The 15103-nt window shown below is 50.9% G+C and overlaps 3 protein-coding genes across 3 annotated transcripts; 2 read left to right on the top strand and 1 right to left on the bottom strand.

Annotated features, from left to right (window-relative positions):
• Positions 1 to 156: 156 nt before the first annotated feature.
• Positions 157 to 7566, top strand: N7496_000982 (type I polyketide synthase; the record flags this gene model as incomplete). The annotated part of the gene is made up of 7 exons (XM_056693913.1): positions 157 to 211; positions 338 to 1170; positions 1237 to 1347; positions 1399 to 4248; positions 4297 to 4659; positions 4721 to 5481; positions 5532 to 7566. 7 exons carry the CDS (start codon positions 157 to 159, stop codon positions 7564 to 7566), a joined length of 7008 nt encoding a protein of 2335 aa, XP_056560642.1.
• Positions 7567 to 10213: 2647 nt separating this feature from the next.
• On the top strand, positions 10214 to 11517 carry N7496_000981 (uncharacterized protein; the record flags this gene model as incomplete). Its single annotated transcript, XM_056693912.1, has 4 exons — positions 10214 to 10303; positions 10415 to 11104; positions 11194 to 11259; positions 11326 to 11517. 4 exons carry the CDS (start codon positions 10214 to 10216, stop codon positions 11515 to 11517), a joined length of 1038 nt encoding a protein of 345 aa, XP_056560641.1.
• A 1255-nt stretch (positions 11518 to 12772) lies between these two features.
• On the bottom strand, positions 12773 to 14123 carry N7496_000980 (putative translation factor pelota; the record flags this gene model as incomplete). The annotated part of the gene is made up of 3 exons (XM_056693911.1): positions 12773 to 13432; positions 13489 to 13977; positions 14046 to 14123. The coding sequence occupies 3 exons, from the start codon at positions 14121 to 14123 to the stop codon at positions 12773 to 12775; spliced, it is 1227 nt and encodes a 408-aa protein (XP_056560640.1).
• Between the last annotated feature and the right edge of the window lie 980 nt (positions 14124 to 15103).

Below are 15103 nucleotides of genomic sequence, written 5' to 3'. Positions count from 1 at the left end.
TTGTCCCCAGACAACATGGACGCAGTGCGGGTTAGCATCGGACTGCCCGAAACAGTCGATTGCTGGCAAAGTTTGTCAGTCTCAAAAGAAAAGAAAATATACCATCTGACTATGGACTGAAAAAAAAGAATCACTAATTGCTCTCTACACTCGAAGATGGGCGACTTTAACTATGACCCTGTGGACGGGGTTGGCGATGTCGCCATCATTGGTTTGGCCTGTCGATTTCCTGGTGGTGCCTCAGACCCACAAAGGTTTTGGGAGCTACTATCAAACAAACGATATAGGATGAGCCTCAGTTTCCTTAGAAGGTGTGGTCATTGCTAATTCCTCATAGCGGCTGCGAGGACTGTCCCCCAAGATCGCTACAACGTAGACGCGTTCCATCATCCAGCAAGCGAGAAGCTCAACACACTCAGCACGCGCAATGGACATTTCCTCGACGAAGATGTCGCGGCGTTTGATGCGCCGTTTTTCAGTATCACAGCGCAAGAAGCCACCGCGATGGATCCTACCGCTCGCCTCCTTCTAGAGGTGACTTACGAGGCGATGGAAGCTGCTGGGCTTCCTATGGAGAGCCTTGTAGGAAGTCAGACCAGCTGCCATGTAGGTTGTTTTACACGTGACTATCATGAAATGTTGATGCGTGATGCGGAGACAGCCCCGATGTATGCTGGCACGGGAACGGGGTTTTCGTTGCTGGCAAACCGTATTTCTTGGTTTTATGACTTGCGCGGCGCGAGTATGACACTCGATACAGCTTGCTCATCTAGCTTGGTTGGTTTGCATTTTGCCTGTCAAGGCTTACGAAACGGTGAAGCTACCACGGCCATAGTGTGCGGCTCCAACTTGATTCTCAGCCCGGATCTAGCCATGTGGCTGGCGAATCTGCGTATGACATCAACCGATGGCCTCTCACGTTCCTTTGCCGAGGGGGTCACGGGCTATGGCCGCGGGGAGGGCATTGCAACACTTATACTGAAGCCGGCAAGAGATGCCCTCCGAGACGGGGATCCGATCAGAGCCATCATCCGTGGCACAGGTGCAAACCAGGATGGTCATACCACGGGAATTACTGTTCCAAGTCGTGAGGCCCAGGCTGACCTGATTCGCTCTACCTACCTTTCTGCGGGCCTGGATGTTGGCCAGACTGCATACTTTGAGGCACATGTAAGAGATCAGTCCCTTTGGTTCTATACTTTCAGTATGGAAGCAGAATGACTAACAACCGAACAGGGTACAGGTACAGCAGTAGGCGACCCACTCGAGTTGGGAGCTGTGGCACAGGCTATAAGTATCAAACGGACCGCGGGAAGCCCACTATATGTTGGGTCGGTGAAGTCCAATGTGAGTTAATCATGTCTGAACCAAAACCGAACAGACCGGCTGATTATGTAGATCGGCCACCTAGAGGGCGCCGCCGGACTTGCAGGGATGATCAAGTGCATCCTGATGATGGAACATGGTGCTATCGCCCCTAACATCCATTTTGAGGAGCCAAACAAGCGCATCCCATTCGCTGACTGGCATATTGCTGTGCCAACTGAACTCACACCTTGGCCACGTCATCAGCCTAAGCGGGTGAGCATCAACTCATTTGGCTATGGTGGGACTAACGCCCATGTCATCCTCGATCATCCCGAAGAGTGGATGGCTGCCAGAGGGCTAGGTCCACTGAAAGTCAACGAAGGCCAGGATGTGAACCCTAAGCTTTTTGTCCTCAGTGCCCCAGCTGAATCGGCGTTGTACCGGATGATGGACCGTAGCGGGAACTTCATTCGGACAAAGCTTGCTCAGAATATGCCGATCCCCTTCGACCAGCTAGCATTCACATTAAGTGATCGCCGGTCCAAATTTCAGTGGAAAGCCTTTTCAGTTGCTAGTAGCACCAATGAGCTCGCAGAAAGTCTGTCTCCAGCTGTTCAGCAGAAGCAGCAGCAGCAACCTGTCCACGCGCCACAGCGCGCTCGCCTAACGTTCGTCTTTACGGGACAGGGTGCTCAGTACGCTCAAATGGGCATTGAACTTTGGAAATACCCGGTCTTCCGCGCGAGTATTGAGGCAGCAGACCTGTATCTTGGGACCGAACTGGGAAGTGGGTGGTCTGTAGTGGCAGAGTTGACGGCGAATGAAACAGCTTCGCAGATCAACCAAGCCCATCTCAGCCAGCCGCTCTGCACCGTGCTCCAGATTGCTTTGATCGACCTCCTGCGCTCATGGGAGGTAACTCCCGATTCGGTGGTGGGCCATTCCAGTGGCGAGATCGCGGCTGCGTATTGCTACGGCGCTCTCACTCGAGAAGACGCTTGGAGAGTTGCTTACTATCGCGGACAGGTCTGTGCCTCATTGATGTGTGATTTGGGCCCAGGTGCAGGAGCTATGATGGCCGTTGGTCTCTCTGTAGAGACTGTGCAGGAGCATATACGCAGTGTCCAGAACGGCACCATCGTTGTTGCCTGCATTAACTCACCGGCCTCGGTCACCATATCTGGTGATGCTGCCGGCATCGATGAGCTGCAGCACATCTTGAGTTCTACCGGGGTATTTTGTCGCCGGCTGAAAGTGGATTTGGCCTACCACTCGCATCATATGCAGCGCGTGGCTGAGCTCTATGTGAAGCACATTGCAGACATAAGCCCCGTTGCTACCACCAGTTCTGTCCAAATGTTCTCAAGTGTGGCTGGAAAGCAGATCAGTTCAGATCAGCTTGGCCCGGCCTACTGGATCCAGAATTTGGTGTCACCAGTACTCTTCCTCGATGCCGTATCGACACTATTACAAAATGATCCATCTCGACGGCGCCGGCGCCCTCGTCATGGCGAGTCAGCGGTGGATATGATGCTCGAAATTGGACCACACGCTGCTCTGCGGGGTCCGCTGCGTCAAATCTTGCAGCACCACGATCTCTCTCGGGTTTCCTATGCCTCTGTCTTGAAACGGGGCGAGGATGCAATCCGGTCTGCTATCTTAGCCGCTGGCGAGTTGTACATTCACGGAGTGGCCGTTTGCGTTCACGCTGTGAACCGGCAGGCATCCTCCTTAACACCGCTGATCAACTGGCCCTCGTATCCATGGGATCATTCACGTCGGTACTGGGCCGAGTCTCGTCTAAGTCGCAACTACAGACTGCGGCAATTTGGCCGCCATGATCTGCTCGGAGCACCAGCTGCGGATGCCAGCTCGACACAGCCACGCTGGCGGAATATTCTGCGTGTTCAAGAGCAACCTTGGCTACGAGATCACGTTGTAGATGGGCTAATCCTATATCCCGCTGCGGGTATCTTTGCAATGGTTATCGAGGCTATTCTTCAGCTTATGACCGCAGATCAGGATGTGGCAAGTATACATATCGAGCAAACGCGGATTACCAAAGCTATCGTTGTTCCAGACGATGCAACTGGAATTGAAGTAGTGCTTCAACTTATTCGCAATAGTCAAATGGAAACCTCTGGTTCCCAGCTTCAAGAAGATTGTTGGCAATTCGACGTGATGAGCTGTTCGGATGGCCTTTCATTAGAGCAGAACAGCTCAGGTCGTGTGCGAGTGCGATATAATACAGAGACAAGAGACGGTTTTACCAATAGAACAACTGGAAAGCAGCTGCTATGGCAGACTGTCCGAGAGGACTCTGCTGACATTGCCGAGCAATGCACGAGAACTATAGAGCCAGTCACATTCTACAAAGCCACTCACACAGCTGGTCTCCAATATGGTCCTCTGTTCCAGGGGCTCAAAGAGATCACAGCCGGGGTAGACTGCTGCACCAGTGTGGTTCAAGTTCCCGACACACAGGCGTCAATGCCTGCTGGTGCCCAGAGTCCGCACCTGGTTCATCCTACCACGTTAGACGTGATATTCCATTCCATGTTCGCGGCCTTGGGTGGTAACCATCTAGACATGTCGAGCGCGGCTGTACCCATTGCACTTGACGGTCTCATCATCTATCCGAATCTGTCTTCTGCGGCGGGTTCGACTGTCAAAACACGTTGTCGTGCCCGGCGCGAGGGAGAGCGAGACCTTGTGGCAGATATTTGGGTCACAGACGAGCATGATGAGCCCAAGGTTATCATCAATAACTTGCGGTGTCGAGAGCTTACGGGTATCAATGGAGCCGCAAGCTCCTCGTCCGCACCAGTCAAGGCACCTATAGGAACACTGTTGTGGAAGCCTGATCTTGCGTGGCTGGATGAAACACAGATGCAGAGATATGTGGCCGGCCACAGCAAAAATGGAACTGAAATCGGGAAAGTGAGTAGTTAGGCAGTCCTTCTATGTACCTCTCACTGACTGAAGTAGATTGTCGATCTTGCAGCTCACAAGAATCCGGATCTCACTATCATGCAAGTCGGTTATTCAGACACGCTCATCGAGTCGTTGCTCTCTGCGTTGGGAACCAGTCCTGGCAAAACAACACGCTGCTCCAGCTATACAGTTCTCGACGTAGATCCCGAGAAAGTCATGATGGGCAAAGATCTGTTCCAAAAATGGGCAGATACCGTCTCATTCGGCAGCCTCGATTGGGATACTGCAGATTGGACGGAGAAATCCGTAGATGTGGCCATTGTGTGCAGTGATGCAATCACCAGCGAGCAAGTCCAACGCGTACAGGATTGTGTCCGCCCTGGAGGGCATTCAATCTTGCAGATCGATCCAGAGCAAGTACCCCTGCCGATTACCTTGTGAATTAAAGACTGACCTAAATATCAGACTCAATGACCAGGGAGACTCCATATTGAACACTGGGTTCAATATCTCGCCAAATTCGGCCTGGTATATCGATGGAAAAGCACCAACTTCAGTCTCTTGGGAAAATCAGACAGTCGTTCTGATCGAGCCGGCACATGCTTCATCACGATTGATGGAGATATCTGCTCAACTTTCGCTTCAACTCACTGCCCATGGACTACGCCCAGAAACCGCCCGCTGGTCTACGGATCTCGCTGACCTCCGAGGAGCGATGCTGATATCCTTGATGGAACTAGATTCTCCATTCCTGCAAGACCTCTGTGCTGATGACTTTGCAGCTCTTCAAACACTCATGCTTCATAGCAAGCGCGTGCTTTGGGTGGCTATGGGAAAGGATCCAGCAATGCAAGCAGCAGTGGGCTACCTAAGGGTCCTCCAGAACGAAAACGTGGATCTCGATCTAAGATACCTATTGCTGAACAATGAAGGAGACGCGGCTCGTTCTCCAGAAAATATTGCGCAGACTGTGGCAGCAATGGCCAGCTCGCCAACGACTGACCGAGAGTATATGGAGCTCGAGGGATGTATCCAAATCAACCGATGGGTAGATGAAGATGATCTTTCTAGCATCATGGCGGCAGATGGCACCTCTTCTATGTCAGACTTGATACGCGTGGGCGATGCGAGGGTCCCGCTGCGGCTCGAGGGTTCTATCTACTCAGCCGTTAAGGATCGCATTGGAGATTGTTTAGCTGACGACGAAGTCAATGTCCAGGTGATGGCCATGGATATACAGTACGTTATCTCCGATTCTTTCCATGCCTCTGAGAACTAACGCTCGGTAGTCATGCTGGAGTAGCCGCAATCGGATTTAGTGGTGTGGTCACTGAAGTTGGCAACAGCTGCTCACGCCGGAAACCCGGTGACCATGTCTGGACCTATGTCCCTCTAACATCTCCACAGACACAAATCCGGGTTCAAGAGTCCTGGTGTCAAGTCATTCCTGAAAGTACATCCTTTGAAGAAGCAGCCGTCTGGGCGATCTCATTTGGTACTGCGTATACGGCCTTGATTGAAATCGCGCAGCTGCAAGCCGGTAAAGCAATTCTCATTCAAGCCGGAGCAAGTTCTGTGGGTCAATTCGCGATTCAAATCGCCCAGCGTCTGACACCGGAAATCTTCATCGTGACTGTCCGCAGCGAGGAGGAGCGCCTTCAGATGGAAGCTCTGGGGATCGACTCGAAGCATATTGTTGAGGAAAGCGATCCAGATCTTGAGCTAGCCATTTCTCACCTGTGCAACGGAACCGGGTTGAACATGGTATTACACCAGGCCGCAGAGCGTACATTACTTCCGCTCATTTGGCGCTGTATGGCCGCTGGAGGTGTCCTCGTGGACCTTGATGCCGAGAGCGTGACTGTGAATGGCCACGCGGACAATGGACCAATGCTATCTATTGCCCCGTTCCGTCGAGGAGCTACATACACTTCCTACAACGCTGGAAAGCTGCTTCGCGATGATCCAGCTCGTGCTTTGGAAATCCTGAAGCAGGTGTCTAGGGTTCAGCACAATCTAAGCTTCCGGCTACCACCGTCCAGACGTGTGTGGCCTTCATCAAAGTCCATCGAAGCCATTCAATGTGCACAAACACCTGCCCGTGAAGGCAGCGCAATTATCACGTTTGACTTGGATGGCCACATCCCCGTCACACCAGAACTTGCAAACCCACTGATCCTCAACGGAGATGCTACGTACCTCCTGGCAGGTGGCACAGGAGGGCTAGGGGCGAACTTAGCGAAATTCCTCGCCCGCAAGGGTGCCAAAAATCTTGCCATCGTATCTCGATCTGGCTCATCCGCCGCAAGTGCCATCTCAGTCACTCGTGATTTGACGTCGATGGGCGTGCAGGTCCGATTCTACGCAGCAGATATATCGGACGAGGCAGCCATGCAACATGTGTTAGGACAATGTGCCAGCGAAATGCCACCCATCCGCGGCGTTCTGCAATGTGCCGCCGTCCTCGAAGACTCGATCTACCATAACATGACACATGCGCAATGGCGGACTGCCACTCGGCCTAAGATGCACGGCTCGATGATTCTGCATCGGCTGTTGCTGCAGTGCGAGCTGCAATTCTTCGTCATGCTCAGCTCGATCGCTGGTGTGGTTGGTAACCGGAGCCAAGCCAATTATGCAGCGGGCAATACTTTCCAGGATGCACTCGCTCACTACCGACGCAGCCAGGGTCTTCCGGCCGTTAGTATCGACCTCGGCTTGATGTTGGGTATCGGTCTCATCGCTGAACGCGGTGGCGCAACGAACTTGAAGAAATGGGAGGCAGTGGGAATTCGCGAGGCGGAGTTTCACGCTCTGCTGACAGCGGCGATGACGGGGACATGGAGTGGCTCAACGGTGCCTACGCAGGTCATTTCAGGTCTCCCCACGGGAGGTATTCTCGAATCCGAGGGTCTGGAACGGCCGTTCTATTTCGACGACCCGCGATTTGCGTACTTGAAGAAGAAAGACCTCGACCAGACAAGAGCAATGACGGTGACCGGTGGACAAAAAGGTAGTACCATAGTGGCATTGGTGTCACAGCTGGATAAAGTGCAATCAAAACGCGAGGCCGCTGATCTCATTGTTGAATGCTTGAAACAGCGACTTGCTCGGGAGTTGCAGACTCCAGTTGAGAACATTGATGCCAGCCAGCCCTTGCACAGCTACGGTATTGACTCCTTGCTCGCTGTGGAGATTCGTACATGGATCTTGGTGAATTTGCAAGCAGAACTAGGTCTGTTTGATGTTTTGGGTGGTGGCAGTATTCAAGCTCCCGCAGGTCGCATTGCTGGTATTTCTAAGGCTGTTCCCAGTGATTTATAGAAGCGTTTCCTTCAGATTGACGTCTGGAGAGGATTGGAGGAAAAGGAAAGAACTTTGGAACAGAAAGATGATGTCATTGGACTGGATGGAAATTAAGGGACTAATCTTGACATGAACGACACGAACGAAATGAGATAACCTTTTGGCTGCAATTCTGTAGAAATTCGGTTGATGAGCATGACTCGGTACCAAATTCAATCCGTATATTTCAGTTACTGCTGAGCAAATAACTCTGATATTTGAGGGATCCATTGTACGTAGTACAGTATCATGAAGAACTGTGTCATGAGTGATGCGTTCGAGGGAGGGAGATGGAGGAAAGACAAGGGGTGACCAGGCCTCTGTGTGACGGTGAGCATTTGTCACGTGATTGTGCTGATACCCAGCAGAAGGAATATGGTACGGAGAGTGACCGAGGTACTGGGTACACCGCTCCCATGGTTCACTCCCATTCTTAAATTTCTCGGATGCATGACCACATACTGAGACTAAATGAACATAAACGACTGCTCACAATATAGCGGGAACTAGCGGCTGCAGTATGTGACCAGTCTGGACTACGGATAAGATATGCCGTTGTACGTATTCAGTAAGGCTCACGAGGGATAGGCAGGTGGTATCCGGGATGTGTGCACTACGACCGGTTTAGGGGATTTAGGGGGCGCTTAAAATGCAGACTTGTGAGTAGTCTATGGGAGGCTTCCACGTAGTCAGAGAGTGGGATCATATGTAGTCGGTCGAAGGTGGGGGGGTATACGAAGAGGAGACTTCGACTTTATGGAAAACGGGCCAGACAAAGTGTCTGCCAGATGAGGTGGCCTTGGCCCCCCGTCTACCTACATATCAAGACTACTTTCCACCTTCCATTCCTGGGCGAGGCACCCCACGGCTTCCCTCATGCTTCGCTGGTTAATGGCAGGGCAGAGAGTCGATACCTATATGGAAGCAGCAGAAGAAGAACACAAGCATCGAGAATGATCGAATCTATCTGCTTTTTCTTTCCTTTGTTCCCAAAAGTGCCAGGAATGATCCTAGGGGGCCTGGGCGGGGGCCCCGTTCACCCTCGGCGCTTAACTACCGGCTGTGAATTCTCCGGAGCAAAAAAGCCACGAGCGGCGCGCGGGTAGCCTTTCAGCCTCAGCAGCCTCAGCAGCCCCCACCGGTCCCTTGCCGGCCTCGCTGGGGGCCTCTGGTCCAGTCAAGAGCCGCCGCCCGTCAATTTTTCCTGCAGGTGGGAAGGTCGGAAGGTAGGACAGGCTTACCCCCCGGCTAGCCCACCCTCATTCTTTTTCATCTGATTTGGTTTGTTTTTGGTTTTGGCATAGAGGCCGCCCCCATAGCTAACGTAGACCAAGGGAGCACAGAGATTGGATAGTTCGGCACATGAGCTATATGTGACAAGTAGGAATCGTACGGAATCCAGTCTATCATCTCATCAATTTATTATCTAGATAGAGGATCGTTCTCGACAATCCGCAGGATATCTATGCAAGACTTACAATCGATGCAAAATGACGATAGGAGAACTAGATCATCCCGTTGGACGATCCGATTATGACTGTGCACTGCCTGCTTGGCTAGCAACTAGCATGGATGCCACACCATTTATTCCCCATCAGCGCTAATCAGAAGCTGTCATTCTGGTCATTTTGGCCCTCTTGACCCATTTACAACCCCTCTATTTCTTAAATCATAATTCAATCCAGTACCACTTTCTCCCACCCCACACTGCCATCCAGTTCGAGACCCGGTTTTCTAGAACGGGAATGGCCATGCCCGAGAAGAGCGACAGAAGAAAAAATTAAAAAAAAAAATAACATTAGTTGTCCCCCACCGAATAATTTAATTTCAAATCCAAAAATCAAAAGGCCCTCCTTAAATTTTTCTCACCCATATTCGGTTTCCTTGCATTTTTTTTTCTTATTGAGATGCAAAGAAAGTCTGTGCCCGCCGACACTATCCACACCCCCCATAACCTTGTTGGGGGTAGAACATGGGGGCCGGGAACCGCTAGGATATCAAGACCACAATCCGCACTATTGAATCTGCTGGCGCTTAAATATAGGCTCTCATCGAGTCTACACTTCTGTCTTTGAGCGCTCCAATGCAGCACGGCGGTCATCGGCGGTACTATCCTTCGATTCTAGTGCACTCTGAGCCTATAGTTGACGAACCGACGCTGCTTGTTCGTCCCTGCCTCGCGAGGCATTCCGGCCGTGGGCTGTGATATCTCTCAAATTGAGTCTAGAGAATGTGCTGCGGGCATTGTCTGCTATATCTTGTTGCTTTTGACCCCTCTCTCCTCTGGGGCTGGGTTCATCTATAAGAATCTGGATGTTCACCTTGCCGGATTCCGTGCTTCTTTCTACACGATCAAAAGCTCCTTGACCCTAATTATTATTCTTCTTGACGGTTTGGCCTTTTTCATAATTCTTGAACGATACATTACTCGCTGTACTTGTTTAACGCCGTGCTCGGCAAACCATTTTCCTCTCCCAACCGCCGCCTCTTACTCCTGCTCCTGCACGGAACTGTCTGACCGTGTTTCATCTTCTGCCACCTTTAGCGCTTGTTCCAATCAAGTGCTCGCTGGACCACGATCGCTACTACGTGCTAGATATTTTTATCTACATACCTAGTGAAGATCATGTCGCGCTGTCCAGGGAACTCTCACTCGAGAGAAGAATTGCAGGGCTACTATGAGTCCGTTGACCCCAACTGGACGGGTGTGGAAACAGTAAGGCCCGCTATCCAGCCCTAGCCTCGTTGGCCCCCGAGGGTGCCGACGAACAACGTCAATTTTCAGATGGGCTAATTATAGTTGCTATTTTTTTTTAATGTTCTACAGCCTGCATTCCAAGCCTCTTTCATGGGGGTAACACCATCTCCTTATTGCACAGAGCCTATGGTCCCGCATCCTGCCATCCTTACGCCCATCTCCCTGCCAGATAGTTCATTCCATCCGAGCCCAGCACTCAGCCGCCACTCCCAAGAGTATCCAGCTCAAGATTATAGTTACAACATAAACCCAGTCCAAGCACAGGGTCTGGGTATCACCGCACAATTCCCCAGTGAATATCCACGGACGTCAGCCCCACTCGCTAGCTATGCCTACGCTCCAAATGAACCCCCATATGCTATGGGCTATACGCCTAACATGTCGCCTGCAGCTCCGGCACCTAAGCGGATGAAGCGAACTTCCTCGGATATGAGGACTCCATCCCGCGACACCCGCACTCCTCTCAGCATTCTGCCCGACCCGGAAGGCGTCGAACGTCTGGAGCGCGAGCGTAGCCAAAGTACGCCAGCTCCAACACCAATGCTGCCAAAGCCTCGTGCACCAGGCCGTGGTCGCCGAGACCCCAAAGCAGAGGAGGAAGATGCTTTTGTTGAAGACTTGCGTGAGCAGAATCTGGCGTGGAAGAGAGTACGTGAAATGTTCTGTGAGCGATTCAACAAGGATGTCACCGAGGCTCGATTGCAAATGCGGTTGACTCGTCGGCGCAAGGAACGAGTTGCGCGCTGGGAAGAGCATGATGTGAGTATGTGGCCTCGTTATTTGTTGTGAGGTTGAGTAATTGGATTGCTTCGAAATTTAGAGGCTAACGGATCATTGATTTGCTTCAGGTTCAGCTGCTCCTCTCCGCTTCCGATATGTGGGAGATCGAGAGGTACCAATTCATCGCTAATAAGGTGAGCTCAGCGATCTCGTGGAGATTAACCCGTTTATATGAATTTACAATGATTGACTCTCTATAGATGAAAGAATTGGGCTCCACGAAAGAGTATACGCCCGATCAATGCAGGGCTCAACTACGATATCTCGAAATCAAACAACGTCAAGCACACCCCGGTAGCATATCTCCTTCAGTAATATCCGACGCAGAGGAATCACCCATTAATCACCCACCAACATCACGAAAGCGAGCCCGTCAGGAATTGGAAGATTGAATCCAACCCGAAGTGGAGAATTTCGACTGTATTGTTTGCATCTACACTTCTTCTTTGGCGGGCGCTTTCCATGGCAAATACTTGCATTTGCACATTTTACGATCCTTCATGAATAGCTTTGGCGTTGGATGGAGTTTTTTTTGTTTCTTGACTATTTGCATTGTTTTCTTCTTAGGACCGCGTTTGAAATCATAGCTTCAAAATTTAAATGAGACATAGAATCACAAAACTAGCATCGCACTACATTCGCAGAGACATCAAGTAAACAACTCAAGCGCGAAACGTATTGAAATTGTAGATAAGATTGCATGTAGTAGGAACAGTAAGCATGTAGAATCTAAGACTGTCACACGACCCCCAAATAGTCTCCAATACAAGCTAAGAAGGACCTGCATATAATCCGCGACAAGTCTACCACAAACAAGGTAAAACACCAAGCACAAACGTACTCGAAATAAACATTACGCTATACTCTAGCTCTCTAGCATCTGTCAAACACACAGCCCCGATCAGTAACTAATCTAAGGAAACCCGAAAATAGCATCTGCGGGCCAAATGTAATCCTGCCCCCAAAGCGCCACAACGACCTGCATCGCACGCCGACCACAGCCCCATTGACAGAGTCCGCAGCCTCGGGAACTTCGGGCCCTACCCGTGCAACATCTCCTCCCCACATGGACTCCAAAGGCCATTGTTTAATTTAAGCAGTTCTGCGCCACCCGCAGGTTCGCCTACATTCGGCCCCCGATCCAAGATTTGTTTCATCGAGGTGTTTTCGTAGTGGTCATGTTTTGACTAGAATCAACGCTAAAAATGTATGAGTGGATCCCGTCATGCAGATCTAGATGGGTTGAGCGAGGTTGTTCGTTGTAGGAATCTAAATTGGGGACTTTATGAAACGTCCGGCAGGGCTGATTTTGAGGAGGTAGGTTTATAGCGCAGGTCGCCTTGGATATCACGCTGATATTCAATGTTGCTAAATTGGACTCGGAGTTAGGACTATCCGATCTGGGTAGGTAGGTGAATGGGATGAACGATCATAGATCGTAGATTGTATTATCTACTTCAAGGAATCGGAAACACCGGTTCCATGATGGGTAGGGCTCCCTGCTATGTATCTTGTACATGAAGGTGTAAGTACGCAAGCAGCTGAAGTAGTCCTGATGAGAGAAAATAGAATGAAATACAAAGTCTCTTTAAACAATTCACTTCTATTCATGCATCGTATGTCTCATTATGAAGCGCCAATATCTATTCAATGAGTATCGGCGGCGTCATCTTCCGAATCCAGGTCTTCCTCAACAACGGGGAATGTCAGAAGCGCCGCGATGCCTCCAAGCCCCTCCAGACGCTTTCCACTTTCATGGTCCGAGCTGAGAACTCGTACCTCGCCGCCTTCGACGTCCCGAACGCGGTCTACCAAAGAAACCCACCGCTTACGCTCGGCGACGTCTTGCGACCGGAACAGTCTGTTCGACATGATCAATACACCACCACCGCGGCCGACGGCTCCTTGGTCGACTGCCGATTCTACCTCGCGAGGACCGTATGTAGCCTTATTCGTCTCTTTGCGTAGCTGGTCCAGGAAGTCGTCCATCAGTTTCGTCTCCCGGGCGTACTTGGTATCGGCTAGGAGAGTTTTGACGGCAGGCGATTGGAGGACCTCTGATAATGAGTTGAGATAGCCGGAGGCTGAGTGCACGACCATGATGCTGGGGAGTAATCGCTTTAGACCAGGTGTTGTCGTAGATGCTTCGGACTGAATGAACTTGTGGAAACCCGCTGCAACGAAACCCGGGGAGGCGAGTAGAACAGGGCGCACAGCTTCGTTATTGGCTCCGGACGTAAGGCTGGTGTTGAAGTCCATTTGACGCAGAAGTGTCTCCAGCGTCACACGGAAGAACTTGCCCATACCCTTCATCAATTAATTAGTTTTCATCCCATGTCTCGTATCAACTCGGGGTAACTCACCTTATCATGATCTCCGCCACCTTGCCTCTTCCTCGGCACCGACATCTCTACCTTTTGCTTCAATATCGTCTGGAACTGGCCGATAAAGCAGATATGTGCCAGTCCCTCTTGCATCACAACAGCCACAGCCTCCGCACGCCGGTTGCCACCCTCATCCACTGCATCCTTCAACTGTTCCACCGCGACACTATCCCATCCAACACCCTCCCCATCAGCGCCCACCTCCTTCTCTAGAGTAAAGTTCCGGTTCAACTCCAGATCGAGCGTATGGAATTGTCCAATTTTGGTGTGCGCCGTCTCGTTCATAATCTGACCGGATACGTGCAGCTGCGAGCTTTGCGGGTCGAAGTCGAGACTCTTCACTTTAATCAACAGAGTCAGATGGACTCGGGCGGAGGATGTGGAGCCTGTATCTTGGACTGTTGTTACGCGTCGGATTGCGCTGGCGCGGAGGAGATCGCCTGGACGGATCAGGTTGTATGCGTGCCACTGGATGAAGACATTGTGTTAGATTGGAGAGGAATGTTGTATGGCAAGGTGAGAAATGCGGTTGATACCATATCCTCAGGCTCCTCGGGACATAGAGTGACTGTCCCCGAGCCATTGTGCTCAATCTTGTTCTTGATCAGGCGCATTGTGGGAGCTGTGAGTTCGTCGAGACCAAGACGCTGGGAGTGAGGGTAAGGTAGGTTTCGAAAATAAGGTTACAGCTCCGTCAGACTTCGTATGTGATCAGGACGAGACCACGGCCACGGCAGTCTCTGATACTGACTGATAGGAGTAAAAAGTGACTTGATCGAGTCCTGCCCTGCCCGCCGCGTCCTGACGCCCCGCACTATACTGCCACCAGGGACCGCCTTTGTCTGCAGAGTGGTACAAAGTACCTTGCAGCTTTATAGCACCCTTCTATTATAGTGTGATAGCAATTAAATTGACTGTTCCGTGTATCTTGAGCACTGCTATTGTTCTAATTCTTCGCTTTCGAATTATATGGATCTATGGATTGAAGGTCTTCATAGAGGGTCTTTCCGAATGGGACACGATTTTGTTAGAAAGAGAGATATGGGGCTTTCGAGCTCATATATTCCTTACTTCTGCTTCAATTCCCCTAGCAGAAATTGTAACCAAGCGAAAAAAAAAATTACAATCATCAAAGATGTCCTTCAAATGCACCCGGTACGTAGCACCCTGCTACCCCGCCCTTATCGATAAAGGAGAGCTTGAGCTCCCAGAGGAAATTTTAAACAGTCTTCTCCAGTCTGTTCAATAAGATATCACAGCTTCCATGAAGACTCCTAGCTTTGAAAGTCCCATTACAAGCTATGGATTCGACCTTCCGTATAAGGGGAACACGCCCCACGTCGTATCAATTGATCAACCAGTCAACCCGGCCCAGGCCGCTCTGATACCCCACTGAATGGCGTCAATTTGACCAAACGAGGACTCCGACGGCGAGGGAAAGAAAGGAAACCACGGGCCCGGGGTGGTCTGTGAATTTATTATCAATCAAGCTCTGAAGGGAAGTGGGCCCGGTTTTTCTACTGGGAGATGACTACATGGACAGAGGGATTTCTCCAATTCCCCAACATCTTCCGTCTGTTCTTCGCTTCAACTC

Source organism: Penicillium cataractarum (assembly GCF_028827025.1).
Source record: "Penicillium cataractarum strain IBT 29864 chromosome Unknown utg000001l, whole genome shotgun sequence".
In the NCBI taxonomy this organism is placed as follows: domain Eukaryota; kingdom Fungi; phylum Ascomycota; class Eurotiomycetes; order Eurotiales; family Aspergillaceae; genus Penicillium; species Penicillium cataractarum.
The sequence above is the reverse complement of the archived record's forward strand: the minus strand, read 5'-3'. Positions and strand labels throughout refer to the sequence as shown.